At 46.9% G+C, this 27,506-nt stretch overlaps 2 protein-coding genes across 4 annotated transcripts; both read right to left on the bottom strand.

The window, feature by feature from the left end:
* Positions 1 to 393: 393 nt before the first annotated feature.
* On the bottom strand, positions 394 to 5,515 carry MRPL38 (mitochondrial ribosomal protein L38). Its single transcript, XM_066200531.1, has 9 exons — positions 5,431 to 5,515; positions 4,328 to 4,507; positions 3,668 to 3,796; positions 3,373 to 3,581; positions 2,972 to 3,044; positions 2,244 to 2,289; positions 1,759 to 1,917; positions 1,266 to 1,402; positions 394 to 980 (listed from the first exon to the last, which is right to left on the bottom strand). The coding sequence occupies exons 1-9, from the start codon at positions 5,495 to 5,497 to the stop codon at positions 844 to 846; spliced, it is 1,137 nt and encodes a 378-aa protein (XP_066056628.1). The 5' UTR covers positions 5,498 to 5,515; the 3' UTR covers positions 394 to 843.
* A 1,210-nt stretch (positions 5,516 to 6,725) lies between these two features.
* On the bottom strand, positions 6,726 to 27,476 carry ACOX1 (acyl-CoA oxidase 1). 3 transcript variants are annotated; one of them, XM_066200828.1, is made up of 14 exons: positions 27,283 to 27,476; positions 26,085 to 26,244; positions 17,428 to 17,588; positions 15,584 to 15,691; positions 14,995 to 15,114; positions 13,662 to 13,777; positions 13,295 to 13,464; positions 12,836 to 12,998; positions 11,944 to 12,134; positions 11,162 to 11,341; positions 10,454 to 10,559; positions 10,225 to 10,368; positions 9,215 to 9,421; positions 6,726 to 8,268 (listed from the first exon to the last, which is right to left on the bottom strand). In XM_066200828.1, exons 1-14 carry the CDS (start codon positions 27,395 to 27,397, stop codon positions 8,218 to 8,220), a joined length of 1,992 nt encoding a protein of 663 aa, XP_066056925.1. In that variant the 5' UTR covers positions 27,398 to 27,476; the 3' UTR covers positions 6,726 to 8,217. The 3 variants fall into 3 exon arrangements, with proteins under 3 accessions (XP_066056925.1, XP_066056926.1, XP_066056927.1); XM_066200829.1 differs by lacking the exon at positions 17,428 to 17,588 and adding an exon at positions 20,463 to 20,623; XM_066200830.1 differs by lacking the exons at positions 26,085 to 26,244; positions 27,283 to 27,476 and adding an exon at positions 20,463 to 20,525.
* Between the last annotated feature and the right edge of the window lie 30 nt (positions 27,477 to 27,506).

The following is a 27,506-nucleotide window of genomic DNA, read 5'->3' on the forward strand; positions in this document are numbered from 1 at the left end:
GGTCCATGTGAACAGGAGCACAGTGGAGCACAGCAGAGAGCAGAGGCTCTCCAAGGCCTGGGCACAGGAGCAGCAGCAGCAGTGCCAGGCCACCACCAGAAGCAGCTCTGCTTCTGCTCCACCCACCCCTGCCAGGTACATTCTGTCCAGGGAGAGACGGGAAGGAGACGGAGGTCCATGTGCTTGGGTAGCTGAAGTCACCTCCACAAACAGTGACCTCGTGCAGGTTTACCACCTGTGTAGCCACACACTTCCCAAACTACAACATCCAAGAAGGGAAGTGACTCTGGCCAGCAAAGGGCTGCCCATCTCCCCTGCACCCTGCTGAGCTCCTCAGCTCTGTGCCAACTGGCCAGGGTAACAGGCGCCTTCTAATAAAGACAGCTCTGCCAGCACTGTTCAGAGTGTTTAATCAAACTCATCTCTCCAGGAGGACTGCACAACTAAAATCTGACACAGTCCTGAACCACAGCACTGTGAGAGGAAGAAATCCAGGCTGGCCTGGCTCTGTTTGTTCCATAAACAGACAAGAGGAGAACTGTGATCCTTGGCAGGAAGCAAGGCAGAGCATCTCTAGGGAGATGCAACCTGCCAGCCACTGCTCAGCTCTGCTGCAGAATCAGGAGCAAGGTTTCAGCCTGGCCATGGATTCACTTTGAATGTTCTTGTTTAGCAGCCTCTTGACCACGCAGTTGCCAGCCCTGTGAGCACCCAATGCTGTCTCCCAGCACAGTGGAACTGGGAGCTGAGGGGCTGAGACTTTGTCATTTCCCTCCTGAGGCACTGAGGGGAGCACAGGAAGTCCAGGAGCCAGCATCTCATAGACACAGAAGGGGACAGCTGCTAGTAAATGCCATAGGTGGGCTCCTCTGTGTCTCGGTACCTGTCCAGGTACCTCAGGGGCTGGTGCCGAGGGAACTTCACCTGGGGAGGGTGGTAGGGGGGCGGCCGCACGAACTCGAACACGGGCTCCCTCATGTCTGCAAAGAGGTGACAGGGTCAGCAGGAGGGCTCACATCTGAACCACACACCCCCCTTCACCCACACAGCACCAGGGCTGCTCAAACATGCCCATGGAGTTATTTTAAAATCCTCATCCAAGGATTAGGGGTTGTTCCTTCAGGGATGCTGTTAATTTGGAGGAGCATGACTCAGGAAGGGCTTAGTCTGTGCTGATCCTGGACAAGTGCCAAGACCAAGTGAGAGCCTGCAGCCACAGGGCAATGTCCCACCCATGGATCCCCTCTAGCATCCCCGTTCCTTACTGAGCAGCTGATGGAAGGTGGAAGTGACAGAGCTGTCCCACTGACACTGGAAAAATGCCAGCCCTGCCGGGGTCATGGCCTTGGCATGCTTTTTGTAGAAGTCAAATGTGCTAAAGGTTCTCATCTTCAGGCTGTAGCTGGAAAAAAGACACAAGCACCAGATGAACCTCTCCTTGCAGCAGTACTCTGCTCCACATCACCCCAGGGCATTTGAAATAGGTGGAAAAGGAAGCCACTAAAAGGAAATCTCCCAGTGTCTCCATCTCTATGCACATTTCTGGGCAGGACAAACCACTCTCTAACAGCCTGTTCTGTAACAACAGGACACTGCAGAGCTGGGATTGTGGCTGCAGAGCACACACAAACCCGAAGCAGCCCTGGAGAACTCTGCAGAGTGACAGGAGCTGTTCCTCTACTGCAGTGACAGGTACATGAACCCCACAGGCAGCAGCAGCAGCAGCAGCCAAGCCCAGCAGGTGAGCAGAGGAATTACCAAGGCGTTGGCCGAGCGTCCTGGCTGAAGTCGATGGGACCGTGTTGCTTGAAGAGCAGGAAGATAAAGCGGTGATAGCCCGTCCCCATGGCAGGGAAGGGGGGCAGGTAATGGCACATCTCCTTGCCAGCCTTGATGTCACTGCCTGGGATGTTGGTCCTGGACACAAACACATTGACACCCATTTCCCTCCAGCAGATTCATCCAGGACTGCAAATCACTCTGTCATGCTATCATGTGATTTCTGCCCCATTTGATAAGGGAACAGATAGCAGAGATTGCTTTCACCACAGGAAAAATCCCACCCAGTGATTGGAATGCTGAAGAGCAGCAATACTTGGAACTCCTGCATCCTTAGCAGGACCCAGAACACAGGGCTCAAGGAGCTAATGGCAGGAGCACCAGGAAAAGCCATGGATTCGGAGCTATTGGAGGAGTTTTTGCCCAGTCCACAAGTACAGAGCACATGGCTCTGATGTACTCACACCAGCCAGTGGAGGTACTCCGAGTCTGTATCCCTCAAATGTCCATCTGCCAACACACAACAAAGAAAAGTGACTTAGGGACACCCCGGTGCCAGCTTCGACCCCAAAGTGAAAATGCCCAGATCTGCTTTAACCAGGGGGAGCAGATCAAGACCTCCCAGCATTCCTTCCCTAGCAGAAAAGGAACATTCCTATAGGACTGAGTTTAAAATGAGGAGCAAAGAACTCTGCAGATCTAATTCCAAGATTCCTGAAATCTTCTTGGGCAGCTGCATCTCTTCACTGTGCCTCAGTCAGGGTGAACAGTGTCAGCAAAGCTGCCTCCCAGGCAGACTAGGAAGAGGAGGTTAGAGGTAAACAAAGATGGGAGTCAGGAAATTATTTCCTCTACAGTGTGACACAGGCCCTGTTGTGTCACCGTCCCTTCTCTCAACTGCTACAGATTTAGGGAGGCTACAATCTTTCCTCCGTATGTAATATGTCCCAATCTAACAGATATAACATCATAGAACACAAAACAGTTTGGGCTAGAAGGGACCTTAAAGCTTATCTCATCCTACCCCCTGCCATGGGCAGGGACACCTTCCACTAGACCAGGTTGCTCCAACCTGACCTTGAACCCTTCCAGTATTTATCACCCCTGTGCAGCCAAAAGAATCAGGAGTTAACCAAAAGCTGAGTGAAACAACCCAGTTTAAACACGTTCCTTTAAAGAACTCGTTGCTCACCTGGATTTGTGAGCAACAAGGTCCAGAGGGAGCCTTTGTCTGCCTCATACGACACTGCAGGGGGACTGGAAGCCTAAAAGAGCAACATAAAGAGAATATAAATCACTCACACAACAGCTTCTGTGAACTGTGTCTGGTCAAGGCTTGGACACAACACAGACTGGGCACTACCAGGCCACTGAGGAATCCACTTGGAAAGCTCCAGGGCATAAATAACCAGCAGCCTCCTGACAGACAACCTACAATCTCTGTCTCTATCACACCCATTAAATAGTTCTCTTCAGGACAGAGGAAACACCCTTGTAAAAGGCATCTCCTGGAATGAACCGTGCCCGTTGGAAGCACCTGGCAGAAAAAGGCTTTCCAGGGGCTCCAGGTTGTTCCCAGCTCCCCTCACACACCTCTGACGGAGTCATCACGTTCCCATAGTAGACTGGCACGAGGTGCTCGTCCTCCTGGCTGTACTGCACCCTCAGGGAGACCCAGGGGGTGAAAGTGTCCCCCTTGAACAGGTCCCGGAACACCCCGCAGTGCTTGGCCACGCGCTGCTTGTGGAACGGGCCACTGGTCCTCTCCCACTCAGCCCTGACGTCGTCAAGGGGAATGAGCACTGCAGGGAGAGAGGGAGGATGCAGAGGCAGCAGCAGCTGGAGCCCCAGAGCAGCTGGGGCAGGAAGGGAGTGCTGGGGCACTGACCAGTGCGGAGCCGCGCCGCTCGTTCCATCTCCGCATTCTGGCGGTTCTCCCTCAGGATCCTCTTCCTATCCCTGAGCTCCTGTGCCCGGGACAGCTTCTCCCGGGGCAGGCCAATGTCTGTGGGGGGCTCTTCAGAGAGGGGGGAAACATGTGAGCCCCCAAAGCACCCAAACACAACCCCCTGTGAAACGTCTGAGAGGGTGAGACAGAGACTCCCAGAGATGAGGATCAGGGAAGGGTTTGGGTTGGGAGGGGCACTGAAAACCATCCACTTCCAACCCCTGCTGGACAAGGACACCTCCCACTAGAAAAGACTTGAAAGGACAATCAGGACTTGACTCTGTCCCCTCTGCACCTCCTTCCCCGGCTCACATCCCTCCCATTCCCAGCCCCAAGGACTGCTGAGCAGCCTAGCTGTGTTATCTGCTGCAGGCCTGAAGCTCTGGCTCGTTGTCTGCTCTCTGTGGCCCCGCTGGGGCCCCCAAGCAATCACTTCTTTGCTCCGTGTCTTTCGGCAGGTGCTGGCCAGCCCCACTCCCTCTTAAAAACTGCCACCCCTTTTCCCTGGCGACATCTGCACTCTGCAGACTTGTTCAGGGGAAAGGGCTGAGCCTGGAGCACCGGGCGGGGTGTTTTGGGGACACCCCGAGGGGCGCGTACCTGCGGGGGGGTTGGTGTGTCCGCGGTAGGTGTTCCACCAGCGAGGTTTGCGGCTCTCCCGCTCCGCCCGCCGGAAATAGCGCGTGAAGCTCCGGTACCTCTGCAGCACGTCCCCCTGGCCGACGTCCACGGCCTCGTTGGGCATCGGCCCCAGCGGGGCTGCGCGCTTCCAGAGCGCGGCTGGAGGGGAACACACATCCCGCGGGGTTCAGAGGGAGAGGAACGAGCCTGGGATGGGCAGAGCCGTTCCCCACCTCCCGCAGCCACGTTCGTGGAGTCACAGGGTGGGTGGGGCTGGAAGGGACCAGAGTCGTCTGATCCCACACCCCTGCTCCAGCAGGGTCATCCCACAGCACAGGATTGTGTCCAGATGGCTCTGGAACATCTCCAGTGAGGGAGACTCCACACCCTCTCTGGACAACCTGTTCACGGCTTGGTCACTGCACAGGGGAGAAGTTCTGCCTCATGTCCAGGTGGAATTTCCTGGGCATCACTTTGTGTCCGTGGCCTCTGGTGCCATTGCGGGGCCCCCTGGAGCAGAGCTGGGCCCTGCTCTGCTCCTTCCCTGCAGACAGGGACAGAAAGGGAAGCGGGCCCCTCTCAGCCCCGGCACCCTCAGCCTTTCCCCAGGACAGAGATGTTCCCGTCCCCAGATCATCTTTCCACCCCTCCACGGGACCCGCTCCAGGAGCTCCGTGTCTCTCCCACCCCGAGGAGCCCAGAACTGGACACTGCTCCAGGGGAGGCCTCGCCAGGGCTGAGCAGAGGGGCAGCATCACTCCTGACCTGCTGGAAATGCTCTTCCCAACGCACCCCGGGACACCAGTGCCCTCCTCGTCCCCTCGGGCACAGAGCTGGTCACGGACAGCTCATTGTCCACCAGGACCCCCGGCTCCTTCCCCACAGAGCTGCTTTTCCAGCCTGTCCAGGTCCCTCTGAAGGGCTCACAGCACTCTGGGCTACCGGCCGCCCCCACCAGCTTTGTGCCATCAGCGAACTTGTGACAAGGCTTGGCGTTCGGGACGCAGCCCGAGAGCACCCTCCTCTTCTCCCCCCCCTTCCCCGGCAGGTTTCGGGGCTCCCCCGGTTCTCCCGTCTCTCACCGGCCGTGCCGAAGCTCCGCCCGCCGCGGGCCCCGCACAGCGCCGCGCTCAGCAGGGCCGCCGCCATATCGTGCGCCGCGCTCAGACAAGGACCCCGTTGCCATCGTGACGGGCGCCGCGCCGCGCCGCGCACTGCTGGCTTGGAAGGCCCGCCCGCCATGGGGCTGCCCCGCGTGCCGCCTGACTCCGGCCGCCCCCGCAGCGGGGCTGCCCACGGTAGAGCCTGATTAGAAACGTCCCTACAGCCGCAGCTCTTCCCTCGCACCCGGCTCCCCATCCCCGCCCTTGCCCCACTTAGGGAAGTGTCCCAAACCTCCTTCGTGCCGTGGGCAGTTCACACCGAGGCTGAGTACAGGACAAAGCCAGTCCTGCTCCGGCTTGTTTGTACTCGAGTTCCTGCTTCCCGCAAATCCCTGGGAATCATCTGCCTCTGGGAGATCCCTCGTTCCAGGACTCTGGAAGAACAGAGGCGCTTACAGGCGTCATTGCTTGACACTGGAATTACTCCTGCGCCACAAGAGGCTCAGCGCTTGTGGAAATGGCATCATCATCTTGTTGCCCCAAGATGGATAAAGCTGCAGGGTCGTCGGGCAGAGTTTAAGCAGTTTTAACTGTTTGCTGACCCCGAGACACAGCAATTCACGCCAGGTTGTGGCATTCAGGCATTATCACCAACCACAGCAAGATAAGGAGCGCACAAAATCCTCACCAACAGCAAGGAAGGAAAGTGTTTCCCAATACATCAACTCCAAAAATGAACGGAAAACAACTCCTGTGGGCTGAAGCTGCTGCTGCCCAGAGTCAGACCCTTGCAGTGGGCACTGATCAGCTTTTGCAGGTGTTGGAGCTGCAGTGACACCGAGCAAATGCCACAGCCAGCTGTGCCAGCTGTGCTTCCCCTGTGGCTGGGAGCAGCAGGAGAGGCTGGATCCCCTTAGGCTGGGGCTGGCTGCCCTACAACACTGCAGAGCAGAGCTAGGGAGGTCACACTATATAAAACACCGAACTGATTTGAGGTCTTCTGAATACTTCATTCTACTTCCCCCATTATTTTACATGAGATCCACTGAAGGCAGCGTGTGAAAAGAGAGACATTTTGCCTGAAAACACATTTTTGTAATTTATTAGATCTGTACACAGCTAGTGCTGTTCTCATTAGCATATTTTAAACCTGCTCCTCCATCCCCCCTCCCTAGGCCAGCAGCCTGTTCCAGTGGACACAGGGAAGGCAGAGCCCTCAGCCTCCTCTAGCATCCTGAACTTCCATGGGACCTGAAACACTCAGCAGTCAAAAGGCAAGTTTGATTAGTTTATTTAAAATTAAACATTTCTTTCTGTTCAGCTACTGCACATGGAGCCAAACCTTGTGTCTGATCATTGTTAGTGCCAGAAAACTGATTCAAAATTAGAGACTAACAGAGACCAAAGCTGCAGAGAAGCAGCTTCTCCAGTGTTGCCTCAGAGCTGCAGGATTTGGGTTTATGGTGAAGCTTTTTTACCATTTTAAGCTCAGAGTTGCCCTTCTTTAGTGTGAAGAGGTTTTATGGTTACTCGACAGAGTTACTGGTGTGGAAAAGCAGCAATGATTTTGCTTGGTTGTGGTTGTTGCACTGATTTGCCTGGGCAGCAGGACGTTCTCTTCCAAGCTAAATTCCTTCTGTTCAATCAGAGAGCACTGTGCAAGGCCCAGGTCGATATCAAAAGAAAATTAAGCAAATCAGAGAAAGCTCCTTGGAAATGCACGGATAGAAAAAGAAAAACAACATCTGGACGCTTCACTTGGGATTGTCGTTTTCTTGACAAATGCCTTTAAAAAACCAGGACAACATCCCAGAAAAAAACAGAAGACCTGAGGATGCTGGTCAGCTGATTTCTGCCCTCCAATACTGGCTTCATCATTCCAGGTCAAATCTGCAGTTTTTACCACTACATGTGGTTTTTTTCCGTCACCAAATCAACGTAAGTAACATTTGTAAAGTGCTTTGAGATAGTGCTAGAAAATGCTAAGAGTGAAAAGAGGGGCAGAACATCTGTCATCAGCACCCAGCTGATTACTACGAGTTGGTTTTTATCCTCAGAGCAGCATCACTATGTTCTCCTTTGACCTCCTATTAACCAAGAGCTGGCACAAAGGGAAAAAGGAGTTTGTGCAGGGCATTGAAAGAAGGAAAACAAAGGAAACACGAGGATTTCTTCTGGGAAGATGCCTGAAGCAGAGCTCCAGAGAAGGACGGGTATTTACTTCCCAGATCCATCAGGAAAACAGTGCCACACGCAGACTCACATGCACAGAGCTCTGCAGGAGGCTTCACACAGCAAAACTTTTGCCAAATGAGGAGAGAGGTGGGGCTAATCTTAAAAAAAAAAAAAAAAAGAAATCAAGACACTGATGCTTTTTTTGAGGGGAGGACATAACTGCTCACCAGAAGCTACTGCCTGAGGGCTCTCAACTACGTCGTAGTAAAGTCCTGCCATCTTTTCCAGCTGACAGGAACTTCTCTCTAGTTAGCAGCTTCACAAAAGCAATCCTTGTATAAATCCATAAAGCTTTCCCAGATTTTTAAAAGGTTAATTTTACCATTATAATTGCACTTTAAAAACAGGCATCAATCCCTACGCACTCTTCCCGAACACCTCCTCCATTTATAAAAGAGGAAAGAAAGGCTACAATTATTCACTGTCCTACAGCTACAGGATTCAAAGGTTTGATTTAGGTGCCTGAAGGAAGGATGCAAACACCCAGTTTTCAGGGCAGGACAAGAGTGCATTTTAAAAAATCTGCAGGCTTCACAGCTTGGCTTGCATTGGCTTCAGGTGTTTATGGAAAGATTCGTGAACCTGCAAGACAACAAGACAGTGGTTACAAGGTTAGGTCTGGTCTTTGAAACAGTTTTACCTCCTCACATCTTGCAGTGTTTTTTAATACTACTTAAATTTGAATCAGAGGCACTTTGGAGATTTAAGACCTAGATAGATTTAAGAAGCCAGATAACTTCTGTACTTCAGGATCTACATGATACAAAGCACGAGGATATAGAAAACAGCCTGCCCACTACCTTTCTTTTAAGAAAGAAATGTAAGATTTATATCCATGCAATTGTTTGGCATTTTAATTACAAGAAAACTGGTACAGGTTTCCTAAGGGGCTGTAATGAAGCTCCTAAGCCCCACTGACTTCAGAAGTACAGAACAACGAGCAAGCTGTGGTGGGATTTAACTCCAGCTGCAGTCTTTGGCAGCCCGTTGTAGGAGATACAGTCTGCCCTCATCAAATATCGGCACCAGGAGACAGGATTTACCATCCTGGCTGATGGAGCAGGGACACTTCAGTTTATTTTAGCTCAGCTGCAGCTCCAATCCTAGGCCAGATATACAACATCTGACACCTAAGTACTAGGGGAGCAATTTATCTTTTCCTCCACTCACTGCTACTGCCTGAAGACTGGAAGATTTGCCAGAAGATGGGCAAGGCTTCCACAGCTACTGTCACTAAGCAGAATCAACAGCAAGTGATAATTGCTTTTGAATTCACTGAGATAACTCAGTTGTTTCTCTGTGGAATGCAGCATTTCCACCCTCGACTGAGAAGCTCAAGAGATCCCACAGGGATGAATGCAAGGTACACCTGGGAGAGAAACTCCAGAGAGCAAACCAAAAGAAGGCTGTTGGTTTTGGTCCATTAGTACTTGTGACTTTTCTCCCCCCTTCTTCAATTACCTACTGAGATCACTGCAGCATAACTGAGTTGTTGCTCTGGTCATGTGAGAAAAAGAGGTTTCTTTACCTGTGTTTTGTTCAGTGGGGATTTCTTTGCCCATTCAAACATGTTCTCGTAGACGTTGCCGTCGTAGCGGCCCAGCACAGATCCCAGATGGACATCATGGAAGTCAAAGGAGTCCACCAGAGCCACTGCATTGGGACGAATGACAGCCAGGAGCTCCTTCACATGCTGGTTCACTTGGCTTATTTGGGCACTGGTCAAGATTCCCGCCTTGAGAGGGGAAACAAGGATTACACAAGTCACAAATCCTTCCCTTCTCCAACATCTCACACAGCTCACACACAAAAATGCAGCAGGTCATAAAACACCAAGGGTTTTTTTTTTTTTTCTTCACTAAGTAATTAAATTGGCAATTTGCCACAATGCACAAGCCGAGGGAGATGCTAGCACAGCTCTCCATACTGCCCAGCTATTAATCCTGGGTGGGATACTCTGTGAGTATCTGTAAGTTAACTGCAGCAGCAGGTTTTCTTGGAGAATATGCATATAAGGATATTAAATTGTGCCTGGCTTCAGGGAAATTTTTAGTAAGCAGCAAAGAGAAAAATGGGAAGACAAAACATGCCATGTCTGCCTGAAGAGCAAACAAAACACCGCTGCACAAATGCATTCTCAGATGGACGGAATGAAGAGAACAAAAGCAACGCCTGACAATGTAAAGCCATTCTTTGAAGGATGGGTTAGAATTTGGAGCACAAGATCCCCTTTGAGGGATATTACTTGTGGAGCACGTCTAACTGCTGCTCCTTTATTAATTCCTAGTTTTTTAACACACAGCAGCTGGTCACCAACTGGAAACCATTCAAGCTAAACCTTGGCACGTGCCTGGTTTCCATTTATCACAAGGGAAACATAACAAGAGCCTTCCAGCAGACACACACTTCTAATGAATCTCTGGCAGACAACAGCCAAGAATTTACACCTATAACATCCATACAGCTTGGCATTTAAAGCCCATTTGCAAGCAGTGAAGGTGGCTTCAGAGATTTAGAGTGCTGGAGGAAGACACCAACCTGCAGGAAATCACCGGCGTTCCTGCTGATGCCGAACAGGGCGTAGAGGAGGCACAGGTCGGTCAGGACCGCGTGGACGGCGGCGTCACTGACCTCGGCCAGCTTGGCTGTGAACAGCTTCACTATCACATAGTGACAGTGGGCCTGCAGAAAACACGGAGGCTCAGTCAGTGCCACAGAAAGATGAGGAGCTCCCTCAGTACATTTCTTTAGCAGGCACATCACTGACCTCTGATGCCCGCACGAGATCAACAGAAGTCCTGTTCCAGGCATCCTCCTTGCTCTTTCTGTGGTTCAGCTCAGCTTGCAGATTCTTCGCTGCAGATTCTACAAGCCTGATTCATATGATGAAAAAAACCAGTTTATATAACAGCACCACATTAACAGGATGACATACACTGAATTCATACACGTCAGTCATGGCACATGAGCTCAGAATTCTTGTCATGTGCCGTGAGTGAAGACAGTGACTGGAGTGACAAGTTGTGCCTCTAAAACACCAATAATCACTGCTGCAGCTACAACACAGCTACAGAGGGGTAAGAGGACTTGTCACAGCACACGTGGTGCTTCAATACCTACTCACCCACTTCCCTCACAATGAACTTTAATATCAGGATTGTTTCTCTCCACAAGGACCTCTGAGCAGTTTGGTATTTCTAAGTTTGAATATAATTTACACATAAATAAGAAGAAGATACATCCCAAAGGGATAGGGAGCAGAGTAACCAGGCTATGAGCAGGCTGTGAGCAGCCTCCTGCAGCCTCAAAGCACTTAACCCTGACCCCCAACCCAGTAAAGTGTGTCACTTCCTGAAAGCAACGCACGGATCAAAGCTTTGCCAGCCACGCCTTGAGAATCCAGCACAAACAGGGCAGTGCATCACCACAACCTCACCCAGTTTTTCTTGGCTCAGCCCAGTCAGTGGGAGCTCACCGGGCAGCACGTGACTTGTAGGCCTCTACCAAGCTGGTGGGGTCGTTGATCCTCATGGTGACAGTCCTGGCAGCCACGTGCTGGGGCTGGATGCGCTGCCTGGAGAGGTCGTTCAGGTAGGACACCATGCCAGTGACCTTCTGTCCAGAGGTCACCTGGGAGTAGCTTTTCATAAGGAACCTGAAAATAGAGACAGCAGATGGCAGATCTTACTCATGAGTTGTCTGAATGGACAAAAGTAATCTCACTGAGGCTCAGGCCAGAAAAAACAGCTGTAGGCACACAATTGCCTGTCAAAAATGGGGTAGGGGACAGAAACCTGACATGGTAATACAGACACTTCTGCTCATCACTTTGTCACCAAATTCACTGCAAACCAGTCAAATAAAAGACTCCTTAACACCAATTTAGTGTTAAGAAGGGCATTATTTATTACAGGTGCCTGGTTGCATGGGGGTAACTCCTCTTGTGTGCATGCGATTTTTTACAAGCGTGTTGCTTACAAACAGGCACTACATGCATATTATAATTCACTCATTACCATAAAACCCTCCCCAAGTTCCCAGATTCAGTCCTTGTTTTGGCTGTAGCTACATTCCTAAGCCAGATGTCTCCCCCTTATCTTCCAACTGTCCTTGCTGGGATAGCAGATTCTCCCTGCCCTGTTTCTCTGCTCAAAGTTACACAGACGCAGCAGAAATTGAATTAACCCTTTTGGCACCAACTTCAGCCACAAAGACCACAAGGAGAGGCTGGAACACCCCTGTGCAGAGCTCCCATACCTGGCCGTCTGCAGCATCATGACCGTGTTCTCGCCCTCGTAGGTGCAGGACGGGGTGAAGGTGACATAGATGTCAGGGATGCCACTGCAGCGGGAGTAGCCGTGCCCGCCGCAGGCCATCCGACATTCCTCGATGCCAGCATTGGCAGTCCAGGAGGTGAACGCCTTCAGCCCCGCTGTCAGGGCGTGCAGCTGAGGGGCAACAGCAAAGACAGGTTCATTTTCCAGTCTTAGCTTGTACACATACATGTTAAGGACTGCAACTCCCAGAAAAAAAAAGAAGTAGAGTCAACGTCATTCTTGCGCTGTTCCACGGGGTCTTGTTTTTCTTGAAGGAACTCTTCCCTGAGCCAAGTGTTTATATGAAAGCCCTTGTACATGGAAAGACTTCTTTTAAGTACACCGTTCCTTCTGCCCCTTCACATTTTAAGTACAAGACTGTTTTTAACTGCCTATTGTCACAAACCCTAACAGAAAATTAACATTTTACAACCCTAACCCCTCAGTACAGTACTGATATTTTGATCAACACACCTATTCTACCCATGGCACTTGGAAAAATAATTCAGAAGTTACAGCACAAGCACAAGACCAGTTGTAACTCCCAAACAGTACTCCGTAATTCCTGGAAATGCACCTTTTGAATAAAAATATACTCCCAGTAGCTTTCTCACTGTGCATTACTCCGTGCATTACACTTTTTTTATAAAGTGCTAAATGAATAGAGCAAATAAATGTCACCAGCACATACTGGACTTGGGGGCTTCTGAAACTACAGAAGTAGAAGACATCTCATGAGTGAAAGTCAAAAAGGCTCAATGCCTCTTTTTCCATGCTGTAAAGAAACCTCCCACAAATTCAACCAACACTCTGGTTTCCAGAGGACACAGTACCTCTGGCAGCTCACTGAGGTCCCCTGTGCTGATGTCCCCACTGATACGATGATAGGTGTCCTTTATGTAGGCTCCCACAAAATGGAAGGCGTATGCTGTTGCCAGGAGAGGAAAGAGTTTGTATTGCTGGGTCTGATAATCCAGGATCTGGGGTTCTGGTTCCCTACAGCAAAACACAGATGAATTAGCACGTCAGTGGTAGCAAACTGCTGCAGAAATCCCATTTATCCCTACACTAAGTATGTTCACCATCCATATCAAGCCAGACTCTCTAAGGCCATCCAGCAAAAACCTCTGGCAGGGGAGGACATTCCAAGAATGAAAGCACTCCCCAGGACAAACAGTGTTTTGAAACCGTACCGAGTGCCAAAGCAACTATCAGCCACAGCCCCGATTCCTCCCAATACTTCAGCATTTTCCCTCAGCTGTTTAGGCTGCTCTGGGTCTTCCTGCACTCACCCTGGCTTCAGCTCAGACTGGTGTCTGACGGCGCTGTAGCGGATGGCGATGGTGCAGGCCCGGGACAGCGAGCGAGCAGAGTCACCCACGATGAGGGAACGGATGAACACCATGGTCCCATAGGTCAGCTTGTCACTGACTGGTTTCACATAGGTGCCATCTGGTTCAACCTGCCAAAAAATACAAGATTAAAAAGAAAATACAGGCTGTTGATTTGTGAAGTTTCCTCTCTTTTACATGTTCACACTCTAAACTCATCAAACAGCATTTAAAAGCCACCCGCAATCCTTTTGGTGCAGTGCTCAACCTCACAGGAGCAGTCAGTGTGCCCACTTCTAACAGCAGATACTGAAACTCACGGCTTTACCTGGGCGTATTTCATCAGCATGTTTTCCCGAGGAATTCGGAAGTTGTCCATTTTCAGGTAGCCGTTATCCATTTCATCATAGCCAAATTTGGGGCCAATGTCTCCCACTGTAATACCTGCCACAGACAAAGCCACTTGCATTAAGAAATAGGAACTAAACACCACACAAGAGGTTCAAGCCTCCTCCAATAAAGAGATTGTTTAGTTTTCTAGCAAGTCCTGGCAGTGTTATGAATAAGAGTTAACAGAGGCCTTAATCTCTTTGATGGAAAAGTGGTGTCCTGGTTTTGGCTGGGATAGAGTGAAATTATCTTCCCAGTGGCTGGTACAGTGCTGTGTTCTGGATTTAGCAGAACAATGTTGATAACACACTGATGGTTCAGCTGTTGCTGAGTAGCACTTGCATCAGGTCAAGGACTTTCCAATTTCCACACTGCCCCAACAGCGAGGAGGAGGCTGGGGGGACACAAGAGGCTGGCAGGGGACACAGCCAGGACAGCTGATCCCAGCTGGACAAAGGGATATTCCCCACCATGTGGCATCATGTTGAACAATAAAGCTGGGGGAAGCCAGCTGGGGGGGATGACAGCTCCCTGGTCAGGGACTGGCTGGGCATCAGTCAGCTGGTGCTGAGCAATCACACTGTGATCACTTACTCCGCAAATTCTACTACTGTTATTGTTATTCTTATTTTTATTATTATTGTTGTTATTATTTTCCCTTCCTTTTCTGTTCTATTAAATTGTCTTTATCTCAGCCTACAAGTTTGTTGGGGGCAGGTTTTTTTATTACCTGGCAGATACCTGTCTTCCCAAACCAAGACAAAGTTTTACCTTTTTCACAATTCCTTCCCCCATCTCTTTGTGTGGAGGGAATGGCTGTGTGTGTTTAGTTGCCTGATGAGTTAAACCACAACAACTGGACTTCAAAACGTAGGAATCTCCATAATTTCCATGCAGCCTTACTACCCACTCACTGCAAGAGCTGTCTCTAAAGTTCATCCAGCTCAAGAGTGATGAAAGCTCTTCTTCCACTTTCAGAAAGCAGGACGTGGTGCTCGTGGAATGCATAGCTGGGAGACACTGGAGCAGAACCAAATCCCAAACTAAACTTCACAGGGGCAGAATCAAATCACAAACTAAACTTTGCACTGAAGGCCTGGTAGGAAAGATGATTTAGTGGTAGTTCAGTCATAAGAAGGACTCATTTAAGCCCCATGATCTACCAGCTGAATTCAGCTAATGAAATGAGGCATGGACTTCAACAAGACAAAGCAGCTATATATAGCCAGAGAGAAAGAGATTTAATGTATTCCCTGAGTGTGACTTTGTACCTGGCAGAGGCTCATGTGTGCCCAGCTGCCGGATGGGGACAATGAAGGCGTGCAGGCCTTTGCACTGGCCCTGGGTGTAGAGCTGAGCCAGAACGATGGCGTGGTTCGACGTCTTCCCAACTGCAACGGGAGCGGGAGTCAGCACAGAAACAGTCACACACAGTTACACACACACAGAGTCTTTCTTCTGAGATAACCTCATCACATCATGCACTAGAAACCCAGACTGACCCCACTGGATGTCACCCCAGTTGTACGGCTCTAGGACAAAGTGTTGCTCAACAGAAGTTGCACAACACAATTTTCTTGACTATAAAATACCACACCTGCCAGTGAAGCTGAAGGAACTATAAATAATTTGATACAAGCAATCAAAAATTACACCAAATCCACAGTGTGAATGGTTCTGAGCAACAGTCCAGAGCACACAATGTTTAGCAGGCTCTGGTAAGTCTGCTTGTTATGCAAGAGTGACTGGCTTTCAGCCAACTCTTTGGATCAACTTTCAGTTGTCACTCTGTAGATATAACGCCCATGGCATCACCTCCCTGAGTTTTTCCATACATCTTCCAGATTAGGACACACTTACGTCCACCTGGCCACCACTTAATGGAGGTGACAGTGGGGCTGTTGAGGATGAACTCCTGTGTAGAGGGGTCGTAGGTGGCTGTAGTTTCCAGGCCCCGAAGATGAGTTCCTGGAAACAAGAAAACACATTGTTTTGGCAGGAAGTCAGTCACAAAACAGAGACAAGGACAGAACTGGACAATGGAAAGTGGAACTCCAGTAGTAATGTTTCAGTTTTAACTGTGCTTTTAGGCTATATATAAAAAAAGCTAAATATCAACCAATTAAGGAAGAACAAGTGAGAGCCAGACCACATTCTGGCACAGGAAGCCAATTCTCAGAAAACAAATTGATTTTTTTCCCCAGTGGTCTAAGACTAGTTTTCCAAGCACCTCCAATCTGACACCTTTTTGCTATCACACACCAGAAGCCCTTTCTCAGTTAAAATGTTCCACAGGAACACACTCACATGAATTTCACTAAAATGCAATCTGATTAAATTGCAAAACAAAACCATCCAGTTCTCGCCACAAGTCGAAATAAACAGTGCCCATCACCTCTTCATTCCCTCATCAAGCCTACATTCTCCTCACTTGATGAAGCTGATCTCCCAGAAGAGATCATCCATAGCACCAAGACTGCAAATAATGGCATGGGTATGCCAGGTACTGATGCAGGTAGATGAAGAGACTGCAAAAAGATGGAGATAATTCCAGGAACAGTCTTGGTCTTCTGCCCCCAATTCTTCATTTCCCACACACCTGTCCCAGAGCAGTGGCATTGCCCCTGAATGCCTTAAAAACTCCCCAAAGCACCAGGCTTACTTGCTTAAACTGGACAAGCTGTGAACACTCCTGAGAGTCTGGACTGACAGGGCAGGACAAGAGCTCCAACAGGAGAAAGGAGATCACCTTGCAGCAACCACGTTCTCAAAGCATGGAGATAATGGCAGACTTCCACAGGCAGCTCAACACAGACTTACTCTGCTGGGAAAAGATCTTCAAACCTCACTAGTTCCAAGAGATTCTCCTCAGACTTGCAGTTACTTTATGCTTCACACAGTCTCTACATTTCCCTTCAACACAAAGGTGAATCCTGCTCATTTTTAGAAAATAATTCTCATCTGCAACTCTGAGATGACCAAAATTAAGGTTTCCCAAGGCAGAATATCCTCCCTTTGAAACTTGAATTAGAAGTGTTGCAATCACAATACTGTTGGAGTTATCAAAATCCATTTCAAAGCTTGAAAGCAAAGGAATAGCAACAAAAAACAAAGTCAACTTGAGACCGAGAACTCAAAAAGCCCAACACATTTCACGGTCAGTTAAAATGAACACATGGGAGTGAACTAAGGGGAAAAAGCTCCCCACAGAACATGAGCGTTGGAACCAAGTTAATCCTGACCCATCTAATCCAAGTTTAATCCTGAGGTGAACAGCCAACTTTAAATTTTTTGGCATCTCTTTCAATACCTCAAAGCTGTGTCCTTTTGTCTTTACACTGAACATTAACTAGAGCAAAGCAGAACTCAAACTGGAAAGAACAGCAAATGTAAAATGAACAGATGCCACCTAACTGACAGCACCAGTGATGGCAGCAATGATACTGGTTTGAATGGCACATGGAGCATCCAGGTGCTCATTTACAGAGCTACAGACGTCAAACCCTCCCTTCCGAGGAAGAGAGGGAAGCAGCACATGGCATAATGCTCTATTTACCCTTTCAGAGGCTGTCCACTTTTCCCGACAATCCCAGTTGCCCGTGTAAAACTGTGGGATACACACACACACACTGTTCATCCCAGGCACGGGAATCCTCTGTACACAAAGCCATTCTTAGAAAGAGCATTTACTGAATGTACTGTACCATGGCCCATTTCAGTCTGGGCATAAGTGCCAATGATCTCCAGGTTCCAGGCAGGCATGAAGAAGCGATCCTGCTGCTCTGGGGTGGCCTGGGTGAGAAGAGTGGGGAGGAACATGCCCAGGTGAAGGTCCAGAGGTTCAGGCCGTCCGCGGTGAACAAAGCTGTGAAGAATTGTCACGGGATGGGAGCGTGAAGGGAATGTTATGGGAGGGAAGCAAGCATGAGGATTCATGGTGGAGATTGAGGAAGAGACAAAAAGAAAAAAAAAATGATTCACGTGTCAATCGGAATTCAGCGAGTGTATTCTAGAGAGCCAGAGCACTGTCCTTTTCTCAGGGCTGAGTAATAAGAAATTGCGCTCGCTTTGAAATTAACACGCTGCAGTGCATTTCTTTGTAATCATGCAGAAAGTGCATCTGCAACATTCCCCTAAATTGACTTAAAAAAAAAAGGATGAATCCAAACCAAAAGATGGACCAGACCTTCTGGTCTGAACACCAGAGCATCCCTAAGTTCAACGGGCTGAAGCAGACAGCTGAGAATGTCAGTTTGTTGGAGATGTGATGTGGCTGAACACAGTGTGCTTTCAACCAAATACAGGAAGTCCATCTTTTTCTTTTTTCTTTTTCCTATGTTTTGAAGGTGGAACAAAGAAGGTACACCAGGTAGAACTTGGTGGAAATCCCAGTTTATCCAGTTAAACAAGTTAGGTTTTCAATGGACTTTCTTTTTCTAAAAAAAGGCAAACCTTAACTGGCTGCACTATTTACTTTAATTTTTTAAAACTGAATATCAGACACAATTAGTGTACATGTCCCTTCAGCTTCTTCTATTTTAAAGAACTTTCTTAAAAGGACAGTGCTCTGTACCTGTAAGTCAAAGTTGTGAACATGAACAACTTGGGAAGAAAGCCAACATTTTGCAATTTGTAAATCACCAGCACAAATTATCTCCAATTAAACATCTTTCATTAGAATTACTTTTTCTCCATGTTCTGACAAACATCATTGTGAGGTAATTAAGTGGTCTATTAAGTTTTTTGATATGAAGAATTAATCCATTATTAAACCTTAAAATATTGACAGCTTTGAGTATTAAAATAGTGGGAATAGACTGAAGACCAGTACCTCCATCTGGCTCATTTATGTATGAAATTAATTGGACTTTAACAGGAATATATAGATATATTTAAATGAAATGCATTATGGAAAGAGCACTGGTCTGAGCTTGGCTCAAACTCATCTGACATTCTTAGCAAAGTGGGAACAATGCATCCTTGTGTTCTCTAAATACACATTAATATGAACTAGTTCTGTCCCTAGGGCTTCCCAAGAACTGTTTTTTTGATATTCTCAGACTCCTACAAACAAATTCAACTATTTAATAAACCCAGAAGCAAGGTTTTCTAAGCTTTCTGACTGCACAGTGACCAAGTCCAACAGGGGACTAATGGCCTACCAGGAATACCAGCTTCTAAGTGAGCTCAGTACTGGTGAGGACTACACAGCTGACAGCCAAGAGTGGAAAAAAATTTCCTTATTTACCAGCAGTAGTTATAAACCAGATAGAAACAGCACAATATTTTCACTTTTTCACTGCTCCTTCTTGTTTCATTTTCAGCCCTGTGCTATTTGTTTTTTCTTTCTTTGAATTTTTTTTTTTTTTAGAGAGAGAGACTTCTTCACTATGAAACAGGCTAAAATCAACACAGGCTATCACACACATAGTCACCAAGATAAAACTGAGTAACTACCCATTCAGGCCAGAGTTCAATAATCCAAAGGTCTGTTTCCCCATCACCAGATTTTAAACATCAGGATTAAATTAAGCAAAGTTCAGTGACAATTACTGCAGCAGCTTCACTGATGAAATATCAGATACTCAACATTCATAGCAGGAATGCCAAATGTTTGCATTTCAATTATTCAGCATAGAAAATATATCTGCTTCACTGTATTAGCTCCATTTAGTGTCAAATAGTAATTTAACCATGAAACAACATGAGAACTATAAGGAAATCAACCATCACCAGGCAAGAAAGTGCAATGATTTAATGTGAAATCATAAGTAAAACCAATCACTGCAGTGTGTATGTGACTGATTTCAAGCAGCTGGTGTGAGAAAGCAAATAAGGCCAGCAGGCACTGATTGTTGCCATCCAGTTATCTCTCAGCTTCTGGTGTTGAGCTGGGTTTGTTGAGTAGGAGAGAGGACAAGATTTCTTCCACTGAGTCTTCTACGAATGTTTCACAGCTGTAACTGAACAACCAGACAGCTGGCATTGCCATCCAGCAGCGTCCAGACTTGTACACCTCAGGCTTTTCCACTTCAGATGCCAGCACAAGCATTGGAGTCCTTGTTGGTAAACTATTCTTGCTGGTATTTAACAGCCATAATTCCAGGTGCTGGGCTAAAAGACTGTTTCTTGATCCATTAAATGTTTTTCCATTTGAAGCAGTGAAGGTTGCTTTCAACAGCAGCAGGAATAAGATGGTTTTTTTTTCTTTGTAAACAAGACCTTTCCAGGAAGCTGTACAGCTGCAGTGGAGCAGCATCTGGAAGAGAAGTGCCTAGGGCAAAGCATACCTGACTTTCAACCCAAACCTCACAATTTTGCTCCACTGCTCCTATAGGAATGCTCCTGACCTGTTTCTGCAGGCCAGCCATGCACCGAGGGCTCTGGCATACATGTTCCAAAATCAGGCAAAAGTAAAAACCACAGTACTGTTCATTAACATGTTCCAACTGGCTCAAGTGAAATTCAGACTCTCAGGGCTTACAACAACCTCCTCATTTCAAAAAGAAGGTAACAACTACCAATGCAGAGATCAGCTAAGAGGTGCATTCTGGAAAAGACCAAAAGGAATCCTGGGATTGTCAGGATGTGAAATGAGGCAGCTGTCTGGTTACACACATCAAACCATTAACTGAGGAATTTTACCTTTCCCCCTTTAGACTGACCCAGGGAACATTAACAATTTACCCACTGGAGTTAGAGAAAAGAGGTTACCCATTGATCCCTGAAGGGAACTAACCATGTCCCATTTCGGTTTGGGCGTAGGTGCCAATTATCTTGACTCCACGGACCAGGGGCAGCCACTTCTCCTTCTGAGCAGCAGTCGTTTGGGTCTCTATGGTTTTGTGAAACATGCTGAAGTGGAGACCCATAGGTTCAGGAGAATTGCCCAAGCATGTTCTACAGGAGAGAAATAGAGGGATCTGGATCTCAGTCTTACTGTTACCACGAACCTGAAAGGCTTTTCTTCAATTGGAGCATAAGATAAATAATCTCTTTGCTTCATTCAACCTTTTTTTTTTTTTTTTGTCCCAAAAGCAACCTCCAAATGTGGAGGCATCAGAAGCAGAGCTAATGGGGAAACAGATGTTTCTTCCAGGCATCTTCTTCACCCCATGAATCCTGCTGTGGCTGTGTATCTGGAAAAAATATCCTACAAAGGTTCATGAGGAACTTGAAACTAAGGACATGAAAACCGAATTATTTTCTTCCCCAACTTTCAGGCTTTGTGGGAATAAATCCCACTGCTGCTGCTGGTAGCCTGCAACTAGGGCATTGTTAGTTAAAAGAAACATATATTAAAAATGTAAAGCTTTCTTTGGTGACTGAGTTCTTTTCAGAACAGCTCTGTACTACCTGCAGCTGCTTCTAACAGTTGTGAGACCTGGAACTCAGCTTCAATTAAAATTACCGTTACAGTCTTGTGCTGGAGAGAATGGAAAGAAAAATCAGATATTTTAAGTTTGCTTCACCAAAGCAGAAGTTATTTCATGAAAGAGAACTCTAATTATCTAGTAGCCACAATGGCAGGCAAAGTACATTCTCAATTAAAACATCTCCCTTCTGCAGCTTGAACAGTTTCTTCATCTTCTACTGTAGACAAATGTTTATTCCATCAAAACTCTAAGACAAAGGAGGAAAAAAAATGAGCCCTCTGCATAAGTACCACAGAGGGGGTGTTCTGCACACAGCTTGTCAATTACAACAGCATTTGTGACTGGCATTTTGCTCCATGCAGAGAGTAAATAATTGATAATTCAACAGCAGGTCCTGTACAGGCTGTGAAAACCAGCCTTAGAGTGAGAGACAAAGCACCACTGAACTGCACGTTGCCTTTTTTAAATGAACAAGACTAAATGAGCCATGGATTTTACCAGGACCAAAACTATTGTAATCTAATGCTGGTGCTATTAGATTTTCATTTAGATATTTATTGAGATAATTATAATCTAACTGTGCTTTAAGCTGGTGTGGGTGCAGGTACAGTGTCTCAAGTTCCTGGAATCGAGCCACACAGTTCTTTCACCAAAAAATTCTTGCCTACAGCAGCACATGTTACCAAAGCTGATGCTTTTGGGGCGACCAAGGGCTAAAAAATGCTGCAAGGACAGTAAGACAGAGCTTTTCAACACTCTTGTGGTTTCCTAAGTGGGTCATTCTTTTAGCCCAGGCCCTATACAGCAACAGCAACACCCTTTTCTTCCTCACTGCCTACAGCATAATTATCGTGCACCTACTCCTTGGACCCAAAAAGGACAAATCTACAGGGAGAAAATGAGTGCTGACTTTGTTTCAAAGTTTCACGGAAGCTTGGGAAGAGTTTGAATTGGTCTTTGCCTATTTTCAGCAGTCATTGAAAGAACTTGAGAAAAATGTGCAGCCCATGCTTTGCTGTCAGAAAAATCAGGTCAGACACTGCTTCTCCGAAGGTAATTCTCCAGGAAAAAATCCCAGAAATCTTCTGAAAGGTCACACCAGCAACTTTCACTGCCTATGAGGAAGTTTAATCACAAGTGCCAGATATCTCCTCATTAACTATCCCCTTCTCTGACAGGAGGAAGATAACAGACATTTTGCAAGTGGATGCTTTAACACATCCCTGTGTCAGAAGGTCATGATGTTTCAGTAGCCAATCGTGCAGCAGTTTAACAGCTTCTTGCATTAACTAAGATGAAAATTAAATTATAGCAGAAACTATTCATCTCTGCCTACTACACACTGAAGATTTAGGATTTCCTTAATGTGCCTTCTAACAACTTGAATGACAATGAGAGAGAATCCTGTTCTCCTCAAGACACAGGGCAAACAGGAGAAGTACCAGCTGTGAAGGGAGGAACAACAGCTTTTCTTCCCTTCCTTTTTCTTTCTCTGAACTCTTACTGCTTCCCATCATAATTTCAGTACTCCCAGCACGTGGACTGGCTGTTCTCCAAAGGCTGCAGTGTGTAACTAACTGTTCAAACACTCTGCTCTGTCAAGACTGATGGTGGCAGTTACCATCTAATCAATGACCAGCTGCTCTGAGGTCAGCCCTGCAACAACAACCAGTGTCACAATGAGGCTGCAGCTCCAAATCCACTTCTGGGAGAAGGCTGTGTAGTAATATGTGCTTTGGCAATACAGATCTTCTTAGATTTCACAGCAACCAGTGCCACCCACACAGTAAATGGCACTTATGTGACAGGTGTGTCACTGCCTCCAAGTGCACAGAGGACAACAGAGGCAAAGTCTCTGTTCAGAGGCTCCAAAGCTACAGAACAGCTGCAAAGCCATTCTCAGGCTGCAGAACTTGGTCACAGAACAGGGGGCATTTACTTTACATTAGTCTGTGTGCAAACTTTTCTGCTTTGTGCAGTTCTTGAAGTAACTCTCTCAAAGAGGAGCTCAAAGGGTGGAGATCCCAGTGGAGAAGGAGCAGGAGCTGCGTTTGAGCTGTGCTATCTGGGCTTCAGAGCTAACAACTGCTATGGCAATAAACTCCTGTTCCAGCTGTGTCAAAGTAAGATCAAGGCAGACTCATGCACTCTGCATTAATTGAGCAATGGCAAGTAGGGCCCATAGTAGAGTTTTTCTACTTTGACAAGATCAAAGCTACTCCAGGTCCTAATTTAGAGATGTAAAACCAAATTCCAACAGGGAAAGTGCACATTCATGCAGTGCTCATGAACACAGGAATCATCTGGTGACCAGCAGCTCTCAGGTCTTCTCTTCTTCCATTACCCAGTTTATCTCAACTGTTTTTCACTTCTTTGTTTAAACCCATTTTCCTCAATGAAGGTTAATTAAAGTTGAAGGTGAATTAAAACTGAGCAGCTCGCTCTCTTCCAAGAGTGTTGGAGCACTACACCAGAAACATTTCCCATTTTTCATGCTGAATTACATCTTGCTGCAGTTAGACCGTAAAAGAAATCTGGAATATTGGCACTTTCAGGCTGATGGCTTTCAAAGCTGTAGTCACAACAGCTGCAACTGCAGTGTGGACATAGAAGAATTACTACATGAAAAGGAATTAAGTATATTTAATAGATCCTCTTTAAGATTTGGAGTCCAACAAAGCCCTTTGGAAACAGGAAGGAGGAGCATTCACTTGGACATGTCACAGCAGCAGCAGCAACTGTTTAAGTATATCTTCAGGGCAGTGAAGGAAGCAGCATTTCTCCTCACCTACTCATAAATCAAGCTATAAAGTTGGTGAGTCATGTGCAAAGCTACCTGGAGATGTTCTGGCAGTTTAGGAAAGCTGCAGGGAAAAACTCCTCAAAATTGCATATGTAAATCTGTCCCTGCCTTTTGGGGATAACTGAGGAAATTTCTTAAGCTTCCGTAAGTAGAAATGTCAATCACAATAAATACAACTTGAGGTCTGGATCAAGGACGTCAGTCTATTTCATAAACTTCATTTGAGGCATGTTGCAACACCATATCCATTCAGATTTTAGTTTGGAAAAATGAACAAGCCCAAACACACTTTTTCCAGGTCAGCTTTTACACAAATGAAGTCACTTACAGTTAGCACCAATTAGCATGTTTGGATATGGGATAGAAATAAACATAATTTTGTCAGTTGGGTGCAGTTCACCAAATCTAAAAAATATTTAACACTCAAAAGGTGGGAAAGTGGGGACAGATGTTAAAATGCAAATGAAATCAAAGGATGAAAAAATAATCCTTTCATTTCATCCATTTTTTAAGCAGCAGCAAGCCCACATCCTCCCTTGCCAACACCACACATTATAGTAAAGAAGACAGTTCAGAATATTAACAACGTACAGTTCTTAGAGCAAACACATTTCACCTGTAGGCAAGAAGTTTATGCACTGCTCTTCATTCTGTTACATGTTATTACAGAATGAATATGGTATATAAAATAAATAAAAAATGGCAAATACAGTCAGTCTATAGTAATTGCAACTATATTTTGAAATTCTGAGTGGCTGCAATTAGATTTTACCTTGGAACAAAATTAGCCTTTTTCATTGCTTCAGTTGGTTTTGGACTGTGAGTTCTGACTAATCACACATAACCATTCATGTTACGTTAGATATGGAGGTACTATTTGGTATCTCTAGGAAATATCACACTTTCACCCACCTAAGAATTGCTGACTCCAAAGTAAGGTTATGGAAAGACAAAACTAGAATGTCTCATTTGACTACTTCAGAAAAGTCTGTTTTCATATAATATTATCATTAATGCTACAAAAAGACAGAAAATTTGTTAAAATTTTCCATCTGACAGACTAGATGACTTTACTGAATTTTCTCCATGGAAATAAAAAATGAAGAAATTTCCCTGACACTTTCAATGAACCTTGTGTAGGAAAAGAATTAATGATTAACTTTGGCTGTGCAGCACCTGAATAATGCACTGCTGTCACTGAACTTGTTTCCTATTATCACTGTCCACCAATGATAGATTTTAAATTATTTACGTTACTTCCATGAGAACTTTCAAGACACAGGTCAGTGCAAACCAGTTTCTCTGAAAGTAAAACCACAGTGGACAAGATGACCTCAATTTCCAGTGCCAGTGGTCATGCCCTGGGGCCCATGAGAGCTTTTCTACAAAACAAGTGAGAGGGGGCTTGTGGTTCATTATTTAATGCACCAGAGGATATATCCATGGGATTACAACAGATTTCTAGATCTGTGTAACCTCTCTGCTTTCAGTTTCTATTTCACTAAATCAGAAAAAGTTTAACAAAATTAGGGGGAGAAATGTATCAAAATCGGGAACTGAGCTCTAATTCCTTCTGGAAGGAATGAAAACTCAGATGTAAAGACATTCTTACTTTGATTAACTTGATCCAAAGGTCATATTATCAGATAAACCAAAGGTCAGATACAACAAAAAGCCTCTGGGTCAAAGAGAACCTCTGTGGAACCAGGAGCTTAAAGGAGGGACACAGAACACACAGTGATAAACAAGAACTTATAAGTCATCTTGGAATATTTTCAAGTATCCCTGCAATGTGACTTTATTGGGTCTAAGTGCAAGGTGAAGTAATCAGCTTTTAGAGATTTCATTAGAAGCTGACAACTCATCAGATCTATTCAGATTCAAAGTAACTCAGTATAAATTTTTTATTCCTTTGGGAAGAAAAATCTGACTTCAAGTTCTGTTTTATGTTTTCTGCACCACATATAAAGTGCAATTGTTAATGTTGCATTTCTGTTAAAAAAAAAACCTAAGAAAACACAAAAATCAGGAATTTAGGGTTTCATCTGAAATTCACTGAAGCCAGACTTGAGAGGTCTTGAGCTTCCTTTAAACAAAAAACATAGGGAAAAAGCACAACTCTAACATCCTTGGTGATGATTAAAGTATGTACAAGAAGCAAACTCTGCATCTTTTTAGGTACCTTTTAAACCAGTAGATCTCCTCGGGATCTGCAATTCCATATTCCCTGAGCTTCATCACCATCAAGGAGCTCTTCCTGATGGCTTGCTCATAGCGTTGGCTCCGGGACAGGAAGTTCAAATCCTCGTGCTGGAAGTCAGGGTCATTAAGAACTAAAGCCTCTGGGGACAGAACAGGAAAGGAAAACAAGCTCAGTTTCCACAAACCTCAGCAAGGGGTGAGAAACAACCCAGCACTTTACCTGCTCTACCTCAAGGCAGAGGTATCGGAAAATTGAAAATAAAATTAGAAGTTAACAAAACGGGAAAGAAATCAAAGCTCTTTGCGAGCTCAACTCCCAGCACTCTCGTTCCACACATAAACCCCATTTTCAGTTCAAAGCACTCTGGACTTGGCAGGAGGGCAAGCCACTGATGTAAGACCTGCAGGCCCCTCAGCAACAGCCTCACAGGCTCAGGCAGCCTCGTGAACTCTGACCCCCCATGTAACTCCAGCAGAAGGGCACAGTTATTATTCCCACTGTGCCAACTGGAAAACAAGGTGCCCAGAGACCACAGACTTTCTGTGGCCCCCCTCTGGCACCGAAGTTACACAACAGCAGCCTCTGACAGTCCCAGGCCAGGGAAGGGACTGGAAGTAGCTCATTAATCTCTCACAACCACGTCGTGCCGGGTGACAAACAGATGACATTTGCACTGTTGGGCAAGAGCATGTGAGGAAGGAAAAAGGAGACAGAGTACATGAGAAATGCCCATGGGAAGCTACTTCTGACCCTCTGGAGGAAGGGGAAACAGAGAAGTAAAAGGACAGTGCTCTACCAGGGTCGCACTACATCCTTTCTGGGGAGAAGAGGGGGACCAGGGACTTAACGCAGCTCTTGCTCCCCTCTAACCCCTTCCTTTACGCTGATCCTCCACCTGCAAACCCTCTCCTCACAGCTTTCTCTTCTCCTTGGGGAAAAAAGCTTCTCCACACCCTCTCCCGCCCCGCGACCCCCTCACAACTTCGTCGTTCCTCACCTCCCCGTTCCTCACCTCACCCCGCTACCCCCGCCCTGTACCCCGCTCTCCCTGAGGTGCTCCCTGGGTCTCCCCCACCACGCAGCCTCTCCCCTTCCCACCCCCGCACATCCTCCTCCTCCTCCTCGCCCTCACCGGGGCTGTCTCGCCCCGTCCCCACGGCCCGGGCCCTCCCCTCACCGATCTCCTTGCGGCGGCGGGTGCGCTCAGGGCCGCCGTCCAGGATGTGAGTGAGCAGCTCGGGCTGGAAGGTGGCGGCGGCGCGCTCCCTCTGCAGGTCCGCGTTCACCGACATCGCGGCGGCGGCTGTGCCCGATCCCGATCCCGATCCCGATCTGAATCCCAACCCCGATCCCGACCCTTCCCGTCCCCGCCGCGCCGGCACCGCCCCCTCGTGACGTCAC

This window comes from Chamaea fasciata, unplaced genomic scaffold (assembly GCF_029207755.1).
Source record: "Chamaea fasciata isolate MVZ Bird 193981 ecotype frontalis unplaced genomic scaffold, bChaFas1.0.hap1 SCAF_19, whole genome shotgun sequence".
Classification (NCBI taxonomy): Eukaryota; Metazoa; Chordata; class Aves; order Passeriformes; family Sylviidae; genus Chamaea; species Chamaea fasciata.

What these genes read in the sequence shown, in the direction of transcription:
- MRPL38 (XM_066200531.1), bottom strand. Translation starts at nt 5,497, where the DNA reads ATGGCGGCGGCCCTGCTGAGCGCGGCGCTGTGCGGGGCCCGCGGCGGG. An exon ending in ACGTGATGACTCCGTCAGAG is followed by an intron (nt 3,045 to 3,372) that starts GTGTGTGAGGGG and finishes TTGCTCTTTTAG; the next exon opens with GCTTCCAGTCCCCCTGCAGT. An exon ending in CACCTTCCATCAGCTGCTCA is followed by an intron (nt 981 to 1,265) that starts GTAAGGAACGGG and finishes ACCTCTTTGCAG; the next exon opens with ACATGAGGGAGCCCGTGTTC.
- ACOX1 (XM_066200828.1), bottom strand. Translation starts at nt 27,397, where the DNA reads ATGTCGGTGAACGCGGACCTGCAGAGGGAGCGCGCCGCCGCCACCTTC. An exon ending in TAAGTGGTGGCCAGGTGGAC is followed by an intron (nt 15,115 to 15,583) that starts GTAAGTGTGTCC and finishes CTCCCGTTGCAG; the next exon opens with TTGGGAAGACGTCGAACCAC. An exon ending in ACCTCAGTGAGCTGCCAGAG is followed by an intron (nt 12,135 to 12,835) that starts GTACTGTGTCCT and finishes GTTGCCCCTCAG; the next exon opens with CTGCACGCCCTGACAGCGGG.